This window comes from Poecile atricapillus, chromosome 10, assembly GCF_030490865.1.
Source record: "Poecile atricapillus isolate bPoeAtr1 chromosome 10, bPoeAtr1.hap1, whole genome shotgun sequence".
NCBI classification, from domain to species: Eukaryota; Metazoa; Chordata; class Aves; order Passeriformes; family Paridae; genus Poecile; species Poecile atricapillus.
Window position 1 is genome coordinate 2,630,380 of NC_081258.1, and position 20,392 is coordinate 2,650,771.

General features: G+C 52.1%; 1 protein-coding gene across 1 annotated transcript in view; it reads right to left on the minus strand.

Annotated features, from left to right (window-relative positions):
* The window catches only part of LOC131582755 (hydrocephalus-inducing protein homolog), a 71,242-nt gene that overhangs the window by 9,018 nt on the left and 41,832 nt on the right, over nucleotides 1-20,392 (minus strand). Inside the window, exons 24-50 of the mRNA XM_058846224.1 lie at nucleotides 19,512-19,721; nucleotides 18,559-18,687; nucleotides 17,637-17,814; nucleotides 16,960-17,117; nucleotides 16,109-16,230; nucleotides 15,023-15,159; nucleotides 14,258-14,379; nucleotides 13,968-14,170; nucleotides 13,433-13,622; nucleotides 12,119-12,358; nucleotides 11,307-11,450; nucleotides 10,699-10,886; nucleotides 10,342-10,524; nucleotides 9,984-10,103; nucleotides 8,612-8,771; nucleotides 8,334-8,506; nucleotides 7,980-8,178; nucleotides 7,194-7,293; nucleotides 6,567-6,660; nucleotides 5,909-6,077; nucleotides 5,379-5,617; nucleotides 4,988-5,057; nucleotides 4,156-4,384; nucleotides 3,552-3,784; nucleotides 2,339-2,487; nucleotides 1,193-1,385; nucleotides 535-643 (exon numbers count right to left, since the gene is read on the minus strand). Of these exons, the coding sequence (XP_058702207.1) occupies nucleotides 535-643; nucleotides 1,193-1,385; nucleotides 2,339-2,487; nucleotides 3,552-3,784; nucleotides 4,156-4,384; nucleotides 4,988-5,057; nucleotides 5,379-5,617; nucleotides 5,909-6,077; nucleotides 6,567-6,660; nucleotides 7,194-7,293; nucleotides 7,980-8,178; nucleotides 8,334-8,506; nucleotides 8,612-8,771; nucleotides 9,984-10,103; nucleotides 10,342-10,524; nucleotides 10,699-10,886; nucleotides 11,307-11,450; nucleotides 12,119-12,358; nucleotides 13,433-13,622; nucleotides 13,968-14,170; nucleotides 14,258-14,379; nucleotides 15,023-15,159; nucleotides 16,109-16,230; nucleotides 16,960-17,117; nucleotides 17,637-17,814; nucleotides 18,559-18,687; nucleotides 19,512-19,721 (4,441 nt within the window). The remainder of the gene's footprint in view (nucleotides 1-534; nucleotides 644-1,192; nucleotides 1,386-2,338; nucleotides 2,488-3,551; nucleotides 3,785-4,155; nucleotides 4,385-4,987; nucleotides 5,058-5,378; nucleotides 5,618-5,908; nucleotides 6,078-6,566; nucleotides 6,661-7,193; nucleotides 7,294-7,979; nucleotides 8,179-8,333; nucleotides 8,507-8,611; nucleotides 8,772-9,983; nucleotides 10,104-10,341; nucleotides 10,525-10,698; nucleotides 10,887-11,306; nucleotides 11,451-12,118; nucleotides 12,359-13,432; nucleotides 13,623-13,967; nucleotides 14,171-14,257; nucleotides 14,380-15,022; nucleotides 15,160-16,108; nucleotides 16,231-16,959; nucleotides 17,118-17,636; nucleotides 17,815-18,558; nucleotides 18,688-19,511; nucleotides 19,722-20,392) is intronic.

Sequence of the window (20,392 nt, forward strand, 5' to 3'; positions counted from 1 at the left end):
TTTCCATATCTGAGGAACAGAAGGTTGAAACCAGCTGCCTTCTGAGCACAGGTTCTACCCGCAGTGGTTCCAGACCCTCTTCTTATGTTCACCAGACTGCCATCTCCAGACACATCACCACTTCAGCAGCTTAACCTCAGGTTGATGCCCAGCCCTCATTCCATCGCTTCCAGCCAGCTCCAGCCACATGGAAAGCTGAGCCAAAGAGCACTTTTGGCTTCTGCTGGCTGCCTGTGTGCTCAAGGGCTGTGTCCGTTCAGGCTGGGACCTTCCTGCATGCTGCAGATACCTCAGAGGCTCCCCTGAGGCAGTGACAGACCCCCAGAACCCAGCCCACCACGTCTAGAAGAACACAAGAACTTCCTACAACTTGCTAGGAGGAAACCCTGCAAAAAGTCCCCATGAAAAGCTCAGGGGACAGAGAGCCCAAGGAAACAAAGTGTGTCTAACATCTGGCTGCAGCTCAGAGAAGCCAAGAGCAGGGCACACGTTTTCCCTCTGGGCACGATCGCACTTCATGGTTAACAAATTTACCATTTCCAACAGAGTCCTCTCCCACATCTTCAGTGTGGAATCTCTCCAGTGTGGAGCGCCTGGCTTTCAAGAAGAATGCTCCATGCTCATCCTCCAGGTGTAACATAAACTGAGAAAAGGGAACACAGAGCACAATGATACTGGTGTGAGTACAGGATGGCCCAGGGACTGACACCACAGTGCTGCTGGTCCTGCACAGGAACCCAGCACCTCTCCCACTGCAAACAGCACTGAGCACAAAAGTTAAGTCAAACCAGCTGGGAAAAAGGGGTGTTTAGAGGCATTTGGATTGAACCAACACTGAACCAAACAGGACAGAAAGCAATAAGCAGAATATAATTAAACCACAACTAAGTTTGCTTAAAATATAGTAAACTGGGGAATATAACCTAATGGAACTGGAAAATCACACATGTCCATGAGAACAAACCTGAAAGATGGGGGGAAAATACTCCACCACCTTTCTTGTGTTCAACTTAAAGAAGAAAGACTGGATGGAAAATTTTCAAGAACTCCCTTCTTGGAGAACAGACGTCAGTCCCTTGCTTAAAAAGAATTTGTGACACCTCTTGCCAGGTCAGCCATGGTTTTTGGGACCCTTCCCCTGTGCCACAAGCACTTATTCCCAAACCAGACCATTCCTTGAGCAGGTGCTCACCTTGACAGGTACGATGCCGTTGTTACGGACGACCAGGGGGAGCATCTCTAAATCCCCCAGCTGGAGCCTCTGGAAGCGCAGCACGGCATTTCCTCTCTTGCTGCGAGCTCTTGGGCACACGACTGTCACCTGCGGCTCGTGCCCCCTCCCACTGATGGTGAAGCTCAGGGTTTGGGGCTTGATTTTCACAGAGCTGCAGGAGAGGCACAGAAACAATTCCAGCTGGCAATAACCCATTTCTCACTGGGCAAGCCAAGCAGCAAGGGCAATCCACACTGTTTTCCCTGCCTGCTGCTCCTGTACCCCACAACACAGCCCCCCACCAGCCTCTTCCCAGTCCCCTCAGGGCCATTCACAAGAGGAATCTGCTCCAAAGAGCCAGAGCCTTCCACAGAAACAGTTAAAAGTAATTGCACTTAATTAAATCATGCAGTACAGCAGGTACATAATGAGGCACCAGAGGAGATATGGCAAATCCCCTGGCTGCAGTGAGATGAGACATAGGCAACAAGCAAAAAAAGCACAGCATGAAAGCAGTACAAAAGCAAGAAGGCAAAAAGAAATCATTGTCACTATCCACCAAGATGATTTCCAAGAACAATATTAAAGCAATTGCTTATTAGCAATTAGACTTCTCTTGCTCCAATTCAGCCACTAAAGGCTTGAGGAAGGGCAGGTCCAAGCCCCTGTACACAGGTCCCAGTGCAGAGGAACAGGGCTCCTCTTTCATACCAGCTCCCATCACTCACATGAAATAGCTTCATGAGTGCAGGGAATCACAGAGGATCACTTAATTTCACAGAAACAAAGAGGAAATTGTGACTGCTGACTTGCTGCCACAGAAACTGATCCATCTAAGCTTCTGTCCTTGGAAATGCCCAGCTCAGCTGTAGCACATCTCAGTAACTTCCAGTTGGCTACTGAATATTTCCCTGTCTTCCTATTTCCTCATCCAGGCTAAACCTGTATGACAAATCAGCCTCATTTTTCTGCTCTATCTAACAGTTCCTGCCTCCCAAATCATCTCATGCCGAGTACTCTGCCTAAGGCTCCTGAGAGCATTAGAGCTAACAAGAGGTCTGTGCCTTCCCAGTGGAGAGGCAGCTGTCAGTGAGGCCTCCCCCAATATTTCTCAGGGTCAATTACCGTTTGGGGATGACAAGGGAAGCCTTAAAAGTGCAGTCGTAGTTCTGCTCGTCTGGTGGGGTGAAGGTCACTGTAGCAACAGCGTGGGATGAGCCGGGAATGGACATCTGGACAGGATGCAACTTGAAAACGGTGATAGGGCCTTTTTCCTTGGGGGAAGCCAGAGAGCAGTGTTAGGAGAAAACACCTTCCAACATGACACAGTTTTATTCATAAAGGCATTACTGAAAACAGCATGTCTGTAGTGGTTTAGATTTGCTAATTGGAGTTTCTCAGTCAATGCACTAAATAATGCGGTGGGGTTTAGCACTGGCTAAAATCACCAGGGCACTTACTCATTTTTTGTTGTGAAATACGGATAAGGAGAAGGGTTAAACAGGTTTAAAACTTAAAAGGAATAAAGAAACTTTACTAACAGGACTACAGGAATAAGAAACATCAGAATAAAACCTCCAGAGCACTTTTTCTCCCCCTACCCAACTTTTTCTTTTCCCAGCTGACCACTGGGAGACAAAACCTGGGATGGTAAAGCAGCATCAACTATACAATAGTCTTTGATCAGTTCTTGTAAGGAGAAGAGTTTTTTCTTGTCATGCTATGGAGACTTTTCTACAAGAAGCAGTTTTCTCCTGGCTTCTCTTTTCTATGAACAGCAGCCAGACAGGCAAAAATCTTGCATTGTGACAGTTCTTCCCATTTTCACAGCCCTCCTAGAGGTGTGTTTATGGGCTGTGAACTCAGGGGGTATTGTTTTAAGGATGAGTTGTTCAAGCAGGGAACACTGACCTTATGCTAAAGCATTGTGTGTTCTGAGTGCTGGCAGCTGCCCTGCCATATGTGGGAGGTGGTCACTGCATGGAAAACCCTGCAAATAACCTAGAACTGGCCTTCAAAGAGAGGAAAAGCCAGGGAGCCTGAGGAGATGCTCTGCTTTGAGCCCTGGCATGTCAGTTCATAACAGCCCCTCTCTGAGTGTGCTTCCAAGAGAGGTTCAGAAGGATTCACTTCTCCCACCAAAGACCCAGAGGTGTGAGCCAAAAGCTTGCCCAAGATATGAGAATTGAACACAACTGTTCCCTGGCTCTGCTGCTCTGCCCTGAAGTTTGACCTACACTGAGCTAGTGTGGGCCCCAGGAAGCAATGCATCTGGAGAACAAAACAGCTTTCACACGGCCCTTAGAGGGCAACCATCTCCTTGGCCTCCTGTTCTTACCTGTCCAGGCAGGGGGTTGATGGAGAGGACCACGTCACACAGCAGACCAGTTGTGTTGTAGATGTTGAAATGGGCTTCAGCCTCTTGCCCAACCAGAATCTTGTTGAAGATGAACTTGTTCTCATCTCTCACAAACAGGCCCACACCGTGCACAGAGAGCAGCTTGTGGCTGAGGTCAGTGCTGCTGCAGATCGGGTACTCGTCAAAGATTAACATGGCATCCTCAGCAAATGCTGTGGACAGACCAGAGGGATGAGCATGGAGAAGCCTCCCTGATGAATTCATCTGGCCTTGCTGGCCTCTGAGAAGGCTTGGTAAGCTCCTTCTGCCCAGGTAACTGCCAAACCCAGCTTTGGGTGGGAGAGCTGGCTATGAGGATGGAGCTCAGTCCACCTCAGTCTTAAAAAGCATTGCTTTCCTTCTATCCTTCCATGCATCCCTCTCAGCCCGGGAGGGATGAATCCACCAGTGGACTTAAGAGGGCTGGAAACTCTGAGGATTTCAAGGGGGGACACCAGGGCTAGCATGCCTCCCTATCCAAGCAGCAAGTTTAGGTGCTGATCAGCAGCAGGTGTGACCAGGGGAACCTGTGGACAGTACGTACCTGGCAGGCAGGACTCGGCAGTCAGGGTAAAGGGAATGCCGAGGGGATTGTCCCTGGGGTCTCTGCCCACGATGTCAATGTAGAGCTGCTCCTCACAAGTCCCCTCCTGCCCTGCGAGGCACTCCACCGTGATCTGCTGCTGGCCCCACGGAGCGATGGAGCCGGAGCACGGGGACACCGTGAACATGCCCACATTGAGCTGACCCTGCAGAAGAAGTTCCAGGAGAGGCTGAAGGGTAATAGCTGTGCCTTGAGCACCCCAGCAAAGAGGATGTCCTGCCTTGGCCTCCAGCTGGGCCCAAGCAGCCAGTCCCAGGGCAGGGAAAGATGACTCCATGGCCCAAAGGCAGCTCCAGGTTGAGCCCAACAAGCCAAGAGGAGCTGCAAGCCTGTCTCAAGTGGCAGAGAGAAAGGAGATGGAGTGTAAAGAATGAAGGTGGTAGCTGTGATCCTCAGCCTCCAGAGGTAACAGGAGAGCAGAAACAGCTGTGAGAAATGATGGGACAGAGGTAGGGGACTGGGAAGAAGAAAAAGAAGAAAAAAGTTGTCTGAGCTCTGTGGACTGGGAGTTCAAGGGGGGATGTTTTTGCTTCTGTGGTGTTCACAGACCTGTGCTGGCCAGCAGCTACCACACACAGGACCTGCTCCCCTCTGCTGACCCCACAACTGCAGGTCAGAGCCAGAGTACAGGACTGTCAGTGGGACTGAGCAGATCCTGGACTCCATCCTGCAGACCACGTCCCACCCAGTGGAGATGAGCCCCCAGCCTGGGCACAGCAGCATCTTCTCACATCCCCTGCAGCAGCATTGTTGGGGAGCAGGAGTCACCCACCTGTGTCAAGCTTGATTTCCTTCCCGCTGAGCACTTTCTAGCTGATGGAACAGACTCCCCTTGCTTTGAACTGAGAGGAGAAAGCAGAGGTATCTGTCATGCTCAGCTCCCCTGCCTTTCTCTGAGGCCAAAGCTGGCCTTCCTCCTCACAGAGGAAAGCCTTCCTGCTCCAGATGGTTCCCAGAGAGCAGCCTGCAGCACCCATTGCTGGACAGAGCAGCTCTAGCACCAGCTTCCTACTACACATGGGGACACTGAGGCGTGTTTTGCTCCCTCTCCCCAAGGCAGGGATGCAAATGGGCGCTAGCCCAGGTCTCCTGGCTGCCTGCCACATCCCAGCCGTGGGGTGGTGCCTCCTCAGGCAGGAAGGGTGGTGCAGGGCTTCCTGTACCTTTTGCTTTCCAAAGGAGATTCATCCTCGGTTGCTCGGTGGATGCGGAATTTGAAGCTGATCACGCCTGTGTTCTCCAGCACGACAGTCTGGCTCTTCTTGCTGCCCTTCATCATGGCACCGAAACTGATGGGTGAGGCAGGCTCAATACTGAACTTGCTGTAGGCAGCTCTTGCCGACACCCTCACTGGGATGCTGGCGACAGTCTGGCCTCCTTCCCCTGAGATGGCATCTATCACCTGTGTCCACAGGAAGGGGTGGTAAACAAAGCAAAGAGAGACAGCCTGTCCTCTACCCCAGTCCCCAGCCTCCACCCCAGGCCTCCATCAGTTCACCCATCCCTGTTAAAGCACCTCCTCCAGAGTCAGATTCTCAGCTCCCTTAGGAAGCCTCCCAAATGGTTTTGAAGACTTTGTTTGTGTACGTAGGAGAGAGGATTCTCCAGTTAAAGCCCTCCTTCCATTAGACACCTCTCCTGTTTATGCTCCCAAAACACCGTGTGGTAACACAGCCTGGCCCAGGCAGCTCACCTGGCAGTACAGGATGGGGCTGTTCTTGAGGAGGATTTCCCTTGTGGGGTGGAAGAATATCTCAATATTCACACCAGGCTGGGAGGCGATCAGCTTGCCCGACTGAGGCTTGACAGTGAAGTGGGACGCCAAGTCTCGCATCCTGGGACCTGCACCCTTCAGCATCAATCTGTGCAGAAAGGGAAGGAATGGAGATCTCTGCAGTTACAAGTAGAGGTGCTACCAGCACAGCCAGGACTTTGCATAGGACCAGAAAAAGAAGAAAAGGGAGGGTGCAGCTCTGCTCAGGGAATCCTGGATCCTGACAGAGAGCACAGACGGTCACGAGGTTGTTGCAAGAAACCTTGACACTGAAATTTTTCATTCACTCTTTTACAGAGTCTCAGAAGGAGAAAGGAGGTGACCATCAAAGAAAGGCAATGAATCTCAGCATTTCAGTGCCTGAAATTCTTGGGGCTCTCCTTTGGGTTCCCTGCTGAACTGTGGAGAACTGCTGGTTTGTGGCTGGATTCTCTGGTAAAATAGCTGAGATTAGAGAGGCCAGGTTTTGTGTTTATCGTGAGGTAGCCTGCATGGAAACAGGTTCTAACCTTTGACAGAGGGAGAGTGCAGGCCTGGGAACCCAGGGAAATGCTCACCACCAGGCAGCTGGACTCACCTGTACTCGATGTTGTACATCCCTTTGTTTGTTAGAGTCAGGATGTTCTTCACATTATCCTGGACATTGATGGTTCCAAAATCCAAGGTTTCATCTGCAGATAATGTGCAGAGCGAGATCAGACATGGTATTTGTGAGCTGCTGCAGAATACACCAGGTCCCAAGCTACATGGAGGTCCCAGCACAAAACCCTTTTCAGCAAGTTGCTGTTCTTGGAAGGGTTTTCCAGCTACTTGTCTGCCCTTTCTCTTCTTACTCAAACTATCTGCAGGCTCAGTAGCTAAGGAGCTCGGCTTCCATTTCCTCACTTCCAAGCACAAATCCAATCACTTTACATGCTGTGCTGAGCCTGTGGGAATTGCCAACTGCCTGTTCACCTCACTGTTGTTTCAAAGCCCCCAAATCCAACCTGCACGTGAAGCTGCACTCTTCAAAGTTCAGAGGGGAGAGACTTAAGGCTGCCAGTGGCCTGACAATGCTTTATTCCATGCAGCTTGCAGGGTATGTGCTTTATGTATCCATGCCATCCTTGCATCCCATCCCATCCCATCCCAAGTGCTTTGGTCACCCACCACCCAAGGTAAGGCAGTGCACCTGGACTGCTTTGTTTGGGAGACATCCACTGACCTTCAGGCAGGACCATGCTCAGGAGAACATCATACACCTCTGCAGACAGTTTGATGTTTTCAACCTGAACAATCCCCAGGATGTTTTCTGTATCTGAAACCTGAGGCAGCAAGAAACAAACACTGTTCAGATTATTCTTTTGCTAGACAGCCTCTAAGTCCTTGTCTCTGCTGGCTGCTTCCCCCATGGCCTCCCTGGCTTCACAAGTGTTGGTGGACACCCAAGCTTTCCTAACCTGTTCATCTCGTGGGCTGTCCCAGTGGGATTCTGCTGCAGTATAAACCCCATCAGCCCAGCTCTGCATTCGTACAGCAGGGAATGCTGCTGCTAAAGCATCCTTGAGAGGCACAGGGATGTAAGAACAACCACAGGAAGTGTGAGGTGTCTCAGAGCAGGTGGCATTGACAACCCTTTCCAAACACCTAGCACCCTCTCTGAAATGCAGCCCCTAAACCATGGGGAACAAAATGCCAAGGGCAGAGTTTGTTGCACGATGCCAGAGGTTTGGACAAGCTCCAGGAGAAATGTAGAGATCACACTGCAGTCTGTATAACCAAACAACAACCTTCAACCATTCACAGGGCCAAGGTGGTTGTGCTACAGGCTCAGGGTGCAGTGTCTGGTTATCTGGGGGGATGTGGATGCACTGCACATTCTGGCAAACCTGTGTAGAGGCAGAAGTTGGGGTCACAGCACCCTTGTGTCTGTCAGGAGCAGCTCTTCCTGACTCTGTCCCTAAGAGCACGTGGCTGCTCACTGTGCCAGGCAGGGCACAGTCCCTCTCACCTCGAGTCGAAGGCTCTTCTCAATGGTGCCAATCTGCTGGGCCTTGAAATTCACTGTCACTTCAATCTCTGAGCGGGGATCAATGGTGCCGTTATCTTGTGACAGTGAGAAGTCCTCAACAAGGTCATCCAGCCCACTGAGCTGCCAGGCCATGGGCAGTAGGGTGTTGTTTTTCAGGACCAAGGTCCTGCTGTCAGTCCTGCAGAGACAGGAGGCACTTGGCATCAGCTGCTGGCTGGTCACACCAGCCTCGCCACTGAATGCAACTTGGAGCAGCTCCATCCCAGCCCTGGAAAGCAGAGTCAAACGTTCTGTCTTTGTCACAAGTCTTGGAGTGCTTGTGGGATGACTGACCTGTGCAGAAGCAGCTTGCCAAAAGACAGCTCCAGGGGGCTGACCTCCAGCTTCACGTGCACCCCATGGCAGCACAGGCTGAAGACCACTGGCTCTGGGTTCTTGTTAATGCAGCAGATGAGTTTGTCTTCCAGGAAGCCAGGGGAAGTGGGGTATGCCCAAATGGTCAGCTCCTGGACCCGGCCCCATGGAAAGAAACAGAAAGAGCACTGTGTGTGAGCAGGAGCAGCAGCTCCTGGGCACTTCTACGGTGCCTGCTCTACCTGCCCTTCTCCTACCTGCTTCTTCTTTGGTTTCAGGGTCATGCTGGGAGGGTCCAGAAGGAAGGTCTCTGCTTTCTCATCATCCTCAAAGAAGAACTGGACCTCTACGTCCATGGGGGAGTTGTTGAGGATGGTTATATTCTCCGAGTTGCCAGGACAGTTCTGGGCCTTGTACCTGTCCACAAAAGGGGAAAAGGCTGCAGAGGAGACTGTTGCCTTTGCCACGCATCGAGGAAAGCACCGTGTGCAGCCGAGGAAGCGGTGCTGGAAGAGCCTGCTCTAACAAACAAGTGAGGGAAGTGGATCCCAGCCAGGGGCGTGGGCGTGTGCTCATCCTTGCCTGACTTTGATGCCTTCCCCTGTACTTGGTGCCTCCACCCCAGAAGCCTGGTGATGCTCAGGCCACTTCAAGTGGTTTTAATACAATGTAAATTCAAAGGTGCCTAGAAAAATAACAGTACACCAGGCACATGGGTTCTTTCCCCTTCTTTCTTGGGGTGCCTTCCCTGCAGGATATAAAGAAAGGCTTTTGGAAAAAGAGTTTAGCTGATCTCTTTCCAAAAAGTCATGAAACTGCTTTGGATTTCATGGGTTAGTTCAAAGTCTGAGAAAGAACTATAAAGCATCATTTCCCAAGAGGAATGCAAAAAGATAACAAATGACCCTTCTCTCAGGTGTGGAAATGACTTTGGAGTGGAAGGGTTAAAGAGGCAAACAGAAATCCCAGACCATCCCATAAAGCTGGCTAAAGATTGTCTGTTTTTTGAAACTATGTTGTCAAAATAGATTTAGCCCTCCAGAGCTCCCATGGAGACAAGAACTTAATGCTAAATACTATTTTTTAAAAAGTGACAGTAAAAGTAGAAATGCACAATAGCTTCAATGACAACGTTTTCAGGCAGACTTTATCCAGCAGGGATGATGCAATGTCATTACAGGCAAATGTAGTTCCTGCTGTACATAGCCCCTGACACCCACTGGCAGGTCAACCATAAAATCTTATTAATAATTACAGATCAAGGATAGGTTTACAAAACCATCTACAGAATAATTGCTCAGTCAGGCTAACTGCAGAGCTCAAAGCACTTCAAAAACCACCATACATTTCTTAAGGGGTGAAGCTGAGATGTGGAGGCAGACAAAAGTTGCCCCAAGTGCCCTTTGGACTGGCAGCAGCCTGGGGCTCTGGCCAAGGCAGCCACCAGGCAGGCAGAGCGGCTCCCCCAAGGCTCATTTGCCTCTTGTATGCTCAGGTTCACACATCTGTGCTCCTTCAAACCCAGGTGTGTGCCAGGACTGTGCCAGGGACTGCCCTGGATCGTGCCACCAGCACAGCACGTCTCCAAGCGTGTCCAGAAAAGTACAACAGCCAGCAGGGAGCACATACCACTCTCTTGATTTCCCACACAGCAGCGGTCCAAAGTGGAATTGCTTGGTGCTCTCAACGTATTCCTTGAAGATGATTTCACCTTCCTTCATGGTCTTCCTCCACTGTGGAAACACCAGCCTGGGCAGAGAAAGCAGGGAAGGAGGAGCTATGAGATGCTCCAGGTAGGAAATGCAGTCAGAAAGCCATAACCCATCCTGGTGGCTCAGGGACCATCTGCCTTCCCAGCTCCCAGCACAGAAAGAGATGCTGGCTGACGTCAGGCAGCACCATGTGGCCAGGCCAGAATGCCCAAGGAGCAGCCCTGGCTGTGAGCTCGGGGGCAGCAGTGTGGGAGGCTGCCAGGGGCCAGCCTTACCGTGGGTTCTGGCTGATGCTGGGGTACAGGCCGGTGCCACTGCAGGGCAGCTCGTACTGCCGCTTTGTCCCCACCAGCTCAAACCTCAGCGTCTGCTCAAACTTCCCTGGCTTTTTGGTGGAGAAGTGGACCTTCAGTTCCACCTCACCGAGGGCAGGCACTGTCCACCGGTACCGTTTCAGCCTGGCAATTAAAGAGGAGGCTTCAGACATTGCTGAGGAGCAAATGAAACAAGGAGGGTGCACTGGCCATCCCATGGAGGCACTGGCACAGGGTCCCTGTGCAGCTGGGGACGATGGACCTTGCTTGGCAAGAGGACCAAGAAGCAGAGGCATCACCTCCTCCCGTGCAGCTCACCTGAGGAATTCTGTGGAGATGGAAGCACCTTCCAGTGTACTTTTGGATCTTGTGCTGGAGGATTCCCAGGGACTTTCTGTTCTCTCTGTAGATATTTGGTTCCCCTTTGGAGACTTGTCTCTGCTCACTGCTTTACCTGTCTTTGGCTGGCCCTCAGCAGAACTGCCCTTCTCATCTGGGGTCCTGGCCTAAAGGGAGAGAGAAAAGGGAGAGAGGGGTGAGCCCTGAGACATTCCCATCCTGGAAAGAAAAATGGGCCTTCATCAACCAGTGGAAGAGAGAATAAATAAGTGCACCTGCCCAGGAACTTGGTTTTCCTTACTGGTGTTTGTTTTGTCTAGGACACCCCTTCTAACTCAGGATCCTCTCCTCAAAGGAAGTTGATGTTTTAAAGTGATTTTTCCCCCACTTACAGAACTGCTCTGTCTCCAGCAAAGCTGTCTCTTTTGCCCCATCCCTGACAGAAAGGAGACCTGCAGATGTGGGGCCCCTTCACATCTTCACTACCTCTCCACAATGATCCTTTTCCATCCACCTGTCCCCCATGCCCCCATCTAGCCTGGTCCCTGCCCTGGCACCTTCAGTGCCAGCACCACTGCAGTACCCACCAGATTGTCTTCAGGTGTAACAATGGTGAAGGGCTTCACATGCTCTGCAGAGCCCAGCTGCTCCTCTGGGCAGTCAACTCTGGAGAGGACAGCAGCAGGGGGAAGGGGAGGCCCTTGGGGATGCAGTCCCAGGTGCCTCAGCATCTGAAAGAGAAGAGAAAATCCTGTTTATACATCTGTCACCTTCATCCTCACAACTCCTTCTTTGAAGGCACTGAGCTTTTGGCAATGGGCTTTTTGATTTCCATCAAGTACAAGTATTTTGTTATGCCCAGTGGGGTGAGCAGGCTCCAGAGCAGAGGCAAGAGCTACAAGCAGGACTGGGAGAGAAACCCCTCCCAAGTGACTCATCTGAAGCAAACAATGACCATGAGCTGCTCACTGCCTGCAGCCACACTAGCCACACTAGCCAGGACTGCACTCTGCCAGCAAAGCCCTGAGAACCAGTGGAGTTTTCTGCCAGAGCACATTCCCAGCCCAAGTCATGCCCAGCCTGCCAGCTGGGCTTGGCACCATGGACCCACATACCAGGCCCTGGCTGGGACAGAGCCTCCACTGTAAGCAGCCCCTGCCCCATCTCAAGGACAATGCAAAGGTCCCAGGCATCAACCAGGGCAGATCATGTTTACCTCAGGTTTGCTGTCTCCTCCCTTCCTCCCAACAACACAAACTCTTTAAATCCTCCCACAGCACATCAGCAGAGCTGGCTTTGCCCTGGGCATTGCCTCCATCTCCCTGACACAAGCCTGGCAATATTGGAGTGCTGTGAAGCTTGGGCAGCATGTACACGGGGACCAGACCTGCCTTCTCACCTTCTCCTCCTCAAGGTACTGCTCATCCAAATCCAGGCAGTAAAACTCAATGGGGAATTTGCATGGGTTCTTCACCACCACTGTGGCCTCCACCCCATCACTGTCCACCAGCACCCATCCCATCTTTAGTGCTGGGGGACTGAACTCCAGCCGTGGCTCCAGACCTTGCCCCGAGAGGTGCAGCCTTAAGTGATTGCTGCTCCCAGGAATGTTAAGCTTCAGCTCATACTTGTAAGACCTCTGAAAAGAGAAAAGTGCAGAAAACTTGTCCATGAAGCCCCAGGTGACAGGACCCCAAATACGACCCTTGCCCCAAGGTCAGGGTGTTATCAGTCCCTCCAAGGTGAACAGAAACCAGATATTCACTTATGCGAGGGACTACAGTGCCTGTGTCTGGGTGTGAGTAACTGGGATGAGTCCTGGTGTGCACTGTAACTGGGTATTGGGTATCAGATGGATGGACAATGGAGTGCCAGGCGTTTTCACCCAGTCATGCAGGAGTGCAGTGCTCAAGAGAAGGGCCCCCGGGGTTACAGTGTCCACACCCAGTCCTGGCACTGCTGCATCAGGCAAACGCCAGCTCCAGGAGAGAGGCAAATGAGCTCTCGCTGGCCAGAAATAAGGGTCACCTTGTCTAGTTAGTGTTTGGCTCTGATCAAAGCCAGACACAAGATGTTTACATCTCTTGAGCAATTAATAGGTCCCTGGGACTGTCTGCAGGCACAGAAGCACTTGTGTCCATACTGGTACACACTGTCAGTTTCCAAGACCCAGCAGCCACAGGCAAACTACTTTTGGGAATGCTCCATCCTTTTAAGTTGAATCCCCAGCTGGGTGGGAATGTGCAGGCAGGCCAGAGCCCCAGGGACTGACTGCTGGCAGCACACCACTACAGGTGACTGTCCTGCCATGCTCAGGAAGGTGTCTGGTGGCTGTTTTGCCAGTCAGTTCTGCAGCAGGATGGGCCTAGAGCGGCCATTCCAGGATTATCCTCTGCGAGTGCACAGCTGCTCTGCACCGAGTGTTGCAGCTGCAAACACGGCCAGGCAAGGGGGAGGCTGAGGGGAGCTGGGCACATCCCTCCCCTGTGCCAAGAGGCAGCCACAGAGCCCTGATGCTCTCTGTGCAAGCTCCCTGTGGGCATTTCAGAGCACATCTCCCAGGAGTGCTCTGTGGGGTGAACTGAGCCACGCTGAGCACGGCACTTGCAGAAAGCCCCCTGTGAAGGCAGAGCTCATACCACACTCTCTGCAGCAGGCCCTCATTTCCCGATAGCCCTGACAGGCCCCCTGGGCTGACAGCTGCCAATCTCACCTCCTCCTTGGGTGCAAACTGGATTTGCAAGTTCTGCCACGCTCCTGCATCAAGGGTTCCTTTGGAGGGCGTCACTTCAAAGGGACAGCGCCCTTCCTCCAGCGCCTGCTGCTTCTGACCTTGGGCTCGTGTCAGGTATCTGAGTTGATTGCTCTGGACACAGAAACCAATGGTGTGAGGTCTCCTCAGTCTGTGAGGACAGAGCCTCAGTTCCTGTAGTGCTTTGAGACACTGATACAGTGCTGAGAGCACCCACAGCCAAACCAAGTGTGGCCCCATAGCCTAGAGCTGGAGGGAAAACCTGTAGACAGGGCAGGCAAAGGGAACTACTGTCCTCAGAGGAGGAGGAATGGGTGAAGATGGCAGCAAAGCAAAGCAGCAGCTAATGGAACAGGTCTAGGAAAACCAGCCTTGATCTAGACCCTCAGAAGCTTCTTCAAACATGCCATAACCCAAGTGCTCGGGCAGCCACAGGAGCAGAAAGGGCAGGAGACACAAAGAAAACCCAACCAAGAAGTGACGTGTTCAGTGCTGCCTGTGCTTTACCTTCATAACAGGCTTGATGGCAGTGATGAACCATTTGCAGGGCACTTGGAACCCGTTGTAGAGCTGGACTGTCTCAACCTGGCACTGCCCAACGAGGACATTGGGGAAGTGCAGTGTGTTCTGGGAGAGGTCGAGCGACAGTTCCAAGACAGTGGCACGGAGGCGGATGTGAGACGTGGGGCCTTTTGTTACCTGTAGAAGGACAGAGAATTCAGCAGAGGGTGCAGGTGACATCTGCTGCTGTGCCCAGCCTGCTGCCTGCCCCAAGAGCTGTGGTACCTGTATGGGCAGCAGCACATCCACGTCACCCTGTGGTTGCTGGGCACTTTCAAAATGCACATCAAACCTCAGGGTGTGCATGTGGGGCAGACTCTTCATCTGGCCCAGGTCCACGCTGAAACCTTGAACAGGTGAAAACAAAGCAGCTGAGATACACAAGAAACACAAGCAATGTGTCATAAGCACGTTAAAGCCTTACAGCTGTCCTGGCTGAGAGGTCTGGGAAAAACCCCATGCTGTGCTGTGACCTGGACAAAAACTTAGAGTGCACCTGAACACGCCTCGACACAGCGAGCCACTGTGTGATGGAAGTGCAGCCTTGCCTCAAGGCCTCTTTTGGGAGCCTCTTTTGATCCACCAGAGGATCTCACAGGCTGTTTCCTCAATAAAGGCTGAATACAAGTGCTGTGACAGTGTGAACTCCAAACAAAGCACTTCCAAAACACAGCAGACCCCACTGGTTCACAAAACAAGGCCACAGAGTGCCCAAAGAAACTTGATGCTCGTGGGAGCCAAGGGCAGAAGATGCTGAGAGGTGACCAGGGTGATGAGCCCAGGGATTTGCCCCCCACACTGGAGTGTCAGGGCAGTTGTAGGCAGGCCAGGTCCCTGGGCATGGCTGGACTGGAGAATTCTGCCTCTGAAGCTCCCAGCAGGGGCAGTGAGAAGAAAAAGCTGAAAAACCTCCCCAAGTTCAGTGGCTTCAGCTAATCTGTGTGAGACACCTCCTCCATGCCCCCAGGAAGTGTCTCCAGCACTGCTTACCTGTGTCCTGCAGGACAGATGCATCGACCCAGAAGGACACTGGGATCTGCCCAGGGTTGGTGATCTCCAGGGTGCGTCTCTCAGTGAAACCCTTCAGGACAGTGCCCATGTCCAGGACATACTCTGGCAGCTCAACTCTGCAAGGAGGAGTAAGGACAGTCCTTAAACCACAGCCTGCCTACATGTCCAAGTGGATGCAGGATACAAATCAAGTGGCTATTTCTTTATTCACTGCTGTAAAAACTCAGCTCAAGCCCATGAAACCCATGGCCTGACCAGCTGGCAATGACTTTGGGAAGTCAGGAGGAGTGCAGGTCCTAGCTTTTATCAGCTACTAATGGTACCTGGAAATAAAATTAGTTTAAAATGGAAACTGTCCACAGCTCCTCTGCCATGAAAAGCCAGTAGAGGTGAGTCCACTGGGCCCCCACTGGACTAAATGAAACTACTTAGCCTTGGTGTACAGCCTGAGCCTGAAATTGCTTTGGGGCCTAGGAATAAGATTTGCCTGCACAGGAAATCTTCGCTGCTCTGCAACCAGATCACCTGATCTGTTCTGCAGAGCATCTTCCTGAATTGAAGCCTCCCGTGCTTGTGCTGCATCATGATGGTGCAAAGGGACAGACCAAGTTAATCAGATAAGCCCTGCCACCCCACCAGGATTCAAGGCATCTGATTTTGGGCTTTCAAGGGTTTGCTGACATGTGCAGTTCCCTCCTCCTTTTGTTTAGCGTGCTCTGTTAGTTGGAACCAAGACATCAGCTGGGAATTGTCTCTTTCAGAGCTGGTCAGCAGGGACAGAATTGATGCTGTCTGGAAGGGCTTGGAGGTCTGCAGTGGGTCCCCTCAGCTCTAGGGACAGAACCCCACAGCTGTGGGGAGCTGAGTCCAAAGCTCAGCGTGGTGCTGGGGAAGGGAGGGCACTCAGCTGCTCACACGCAGCGTGTCACAGCCACCGGGACAAGAGCCTCTCTGAAGTCCAGGCTATTCCCAGCTCTGCAGAAACAAGGAGCTCTCAGGAGAAGGGGACATTGCTGGCTGTTCCCCACGGGGCACCTGGAGATGGGGATGGGAGTCCCTACTCACTTGACAAGGCTCTGGCACAGCTTTTTGTCAGGGAACTCGGTCTTTGGGGGATGGGATGTGAGCTTTTTCTGCAGCTCCAGAGCAGCCTTCTCGATCATCTTTATCTGCAGCCGAGTGTTTGCCTGAGGAAACAGAAGACAGACAGTGTCTGGTTAGCAAAGGTCTTTCCCGAGCTTTGCATCTGAGAAAGGATCCCACCCTGCTCTTGTTGAGAGGGGTGTGGGGTTCTCCTGTCTGGCTGCTCGGTGTGTGACACCTCCTGCTCTCTTAGCCAGGACCTCATCTCCAGGGAAGTAACTCCAGCATCTCTGCCTGCCCAGCTATTGTTAGCAAAGCTGATCTGGCCAGGCAGACAGACAAGCCAGGAATCTTCCAGAGCTCCAGACACCTGCCTGTGCCCAGCCAGGACCAAGGCAGCTTGGACAAAAGCTGGTTTGAAAGGGAACCGAGCCCAAGCTGGTGGCTCTTGGAGATGAGCACAGCCAACACAGTTCCAGGGCACAATCAGGCAACTGCTGTTCAGGTCTGTAAATCTGGCAGGCCTTGGGTTGGGACCAACAAACTCCCCAGCAATGACCTGCATCTCCTTCAAAACACCATCAATGCCATCCCTTGAGCATGGCCTTCAGGATCTGTCCCTGGGGTAGCCAGGAAGCTGGTGCAAGCCAACCCCCGAAGAGACCATGGCCAGAGTGGCAGCCCTAGGGACAATGCTGAGGTGACACATGGTTCTAAGTGGGCAGGGAGGTCCCAAGTGCCATCAGGACACTGGGAAACTGCTGTGGGCTGCAAGGGGCTCAGGTGACATGGAGACAGTGGCATGTGCCAAACGGGGCTGCAGCTGTTCTTACTACAATGTCAGAGCCTTCAAGCATGCAGGGCTTCAGCTTCCCAGTCTTCACATCTGGACTTTTTAAGGGCTGAGCTGCTGGGATCTGAATTTTCAGGGTCTCACTGTATTGCTGCGTGTGTTCTGCAAGCTGTAGTGGCTTTCCACATTTCTCATTTCCTGAAGGAAGAAAACATCCACCAAGAGAAGTGTGAGCCAAGTGCCAATCCCACTTAACTTGGGAAGTCCCTACCTCCCAAACACTGCTTTCTTCCAGAAAGAAATCCCTCAAGCCATCTATGGAAAGTGGATGCTGCTGCTCCTCTCGGAATCCTCATGTTCACTCCCACCCATCTTCCTCCCCACAGAGGAACGTCTCATCCCCTGCAATGTCACGCAAATCCAACCCTGCCAGAAGCCCTGCCAGCCTCTCTTACAGCTTTCCCAAGCCTTTCAGTCCAGCCATCATCCTTCAGGACCCTGCCAGATGTGCTGGCAAGCTCTGCAGGATGGTTCCTGGGACAAAGGCCACCTGGGATCCTCTGCTCAAGACTCACAAAGCAGTCAGATGGCTTGAGTGGCTCTGGGAGTCCTGCAGCCCTCCAGGCTTGGTGCAGGTGGGCATGAGCTGCCCTATGGGCATTTGGTAGGGAACAAAACCAGAGGGGCCCTTCCTGGGGGCACACAGGCAGTGCCCACCTTTGATGTTCCAGGGCAGGTTCACACTGATCATAGGAAAGGACGCTTCTCCTTTCAGGCAGATCTTTTCCGGCTCCAGGTCACCCACTTTAAGCTGGTATGTCCTGCTAAAGGCTCCTGGTACTCCTGGCATGTAAGAGAATCTCAGCACTTGCTTCCTGCCACATGCAATGGAGCCCTGCAGGAATGGGAGAGGAGGAAGGGAATACATCAGAGTGTTTGATGGGGGATGGCTCAGGGGACAGACAGGCTGAGAAGACAGGTTCTCTCTCTAGAAACCATCAGACCACATCACCTTTGTGATAAATACATTATAGTGTTGGCTTTTGCAATTATTAGAGTAAATACTGTGTGTTTTATAATGTTGGCTTTTGTCAAAGAATTTTTGTTAAAGTTTAGAATTTTTTTAAGGCAAATGTTTTGTGGTGATACCAGTGTTGGGGAAGAGTTGCTGTAATATTAACATTTAACCAATGAAGTTAATGGAAACCTGTTGAATGTGTCAAAAAGTACCAAATGACCAGGACTAGGGCAACTGTACCTGCTCCAAAAAGGCAGGATGGAGGAAGAACTATGTTAAAATGTTTGAATATGTGTAACCATTTGTGAATTTGTATTAGGCTGTTGCAATACCCAGGGTCTATAATGGATGTAGTTGTGTTGACTGGTGTGCCTCTGGCTGTGGCTAAGCACCCAAGCCAAGCACCCACCACTGTTCCTTTTGCTTTATTGACTTTCAATAGCACTTGTTTGACTTTCTCTGCCCCCAGAAGAAATTGCTTACAGCCCTCTCTATCTCATGGCTGAGGTTGGGGTTTTCCCCTTGGACATTTTTCTCCCTTTTCCCCCTCCCCTCTTTTGCCCCTTTAACACTCTCCTGGGCCACCTGACAGGGCTGGGGTCAGTCACTTGTGCTACTTACAGTGGTGGGCTTGACCAGAAACACACCAGGCAGGTCTTGGTCTGCAGTGCTGGGTTCTAGCACCCAGTTGAATTTAATCTTGCTGGTGTTCGCCAGGATGACCGTGCTGTGATGAACTTCGTTAAACATCTGCAGAGAAGGCAGAGAGCGGGAAGTTACAGACCCAGGCCTGCTGCTGGGAATCTCCTTCCTCTCTCCTGGGGTTGAAAGCAGACCCATGATGGGAGCAGGGACCAGAGAGGAGATAGGGGCACTTGGGAACCCGGGGAACCCCCAGGCACAGGGCACCTGCACAGGACCAGGGAGCTCTGGCAGCACCCAGAGGTGTGGCAACAACCATGGGAGGGCCAGTAATAAATGAACACATTTCACTGTGGGGACACAGGCCCTCTGAGGGGTCACCAACAGCCAGGAGAAACAGAGACAGCACTGAGGCACTCCAAAAGAAAAGGCACCTGCATGCAAGTATTGGCAAGCAGCATACAGGCAACAAGGGAGTCACACAGAGCAACACAGACAGGGCCAGCAGCTGGAAATAGCTGTGGGCTTTCAACTGAAAAAGAGTGAAGTGGGGATCATTCTGGGACAGTCTCTCCAACTATAGTGACTGGAAGCCCAAGATCTTCCCTTGATTATTGCATGGATTAAGAAGAGCGTTAGACAAGAGCATCTCCTTGGAGGTCAGGCTTTAGGAGTGGATCAGCAGAGGGACGTCCAGAGCATCCCCCTGGGGTGCCTCAGGAGGCAGTGTGAAGTCCCCTGAACAAGAGGTATTCCCAGCATTTTGGAGAGGGTTGGGGACGGCCATTTGAAAGCTTGGATGCCAGATGTGTCCCTCAAAGGTTGAACTTCCAAGCCCCAGAGACAACAAAGGGGCTGGGAAGGGAGCCCTGGAGCGAGGGGGGCAGGAAGGCAGCAAGGCGAGGAGCTGTGCCAGGGGAGCCGTGTGGTACCTGGGAGCCGCAGTTGATCTCCCGGGCGCTCAGGGAGTAGCTGACACGTGAGGCCTCCCCGCTCAGCTTCACCTCGTAGGTGGGGCCTCCCTCCACGTGGCACAGCGCTGTGACATGGGCCATGGTGTTGAGGTGGCCAGTGAAGGTGAAGGAGACCTGCTGTCTCTCTCCCGGCTGCAGCACACCCGACAGCGGCAGGATACTGAAAGCCTGCACGGAGAACAGCAGAGATTGAGGTGCTGAGCATGGAAATGGATGCAGAAGAGCACCTTGGAGCAAAGTGCAGCTGTAGCCAGAGGGATCTATTCCTCAAACAATACAGCCAGAATCATCCTGATCTCATCCTGTATCCATGCCACTGACCAGTGGAGGGACCATGAGGAAAAACTTCTCCCATAGTCACGGATCAATGCATTAATACACTACATTAAAGTGAACTGGGATGTCTCCTGGCAGTAGAAATTCTCTCTGATGCACAACTTGCCTTTAAAAAGCATTTATGACTGCTTTTAGAAAAGCGGGACACTCAGAGTGAGAGCTCTTGGAGCTCAGGAAAGGACCCCAGCCCAGCTCATCTGACTCCTGAGGCTTTTCCCCTCTCTCTCTCTGATTTATATGCTGCTTTTTCAAGGTGCTACAGCAAAAGCTCCTGCAAAACTTTCCTACGGACCAGCTGATGATGTCCAGGGGGAGCAATGCCCTCCACAGGTGCTGCACAGCGTCCTTGGGCCTCCCTACAACATGTCCTGCACGGCCTCTCCAATAACCAGTTGCTTCAGCAGCACTTTGTGATGGGTCTGGAGGGATGCCAGGCCCCTCTGTGGGCAATGCTGAGGGCCACCAGTGGGGCTGGGAGCTACAGCCCTGCTTGCCACACTGAA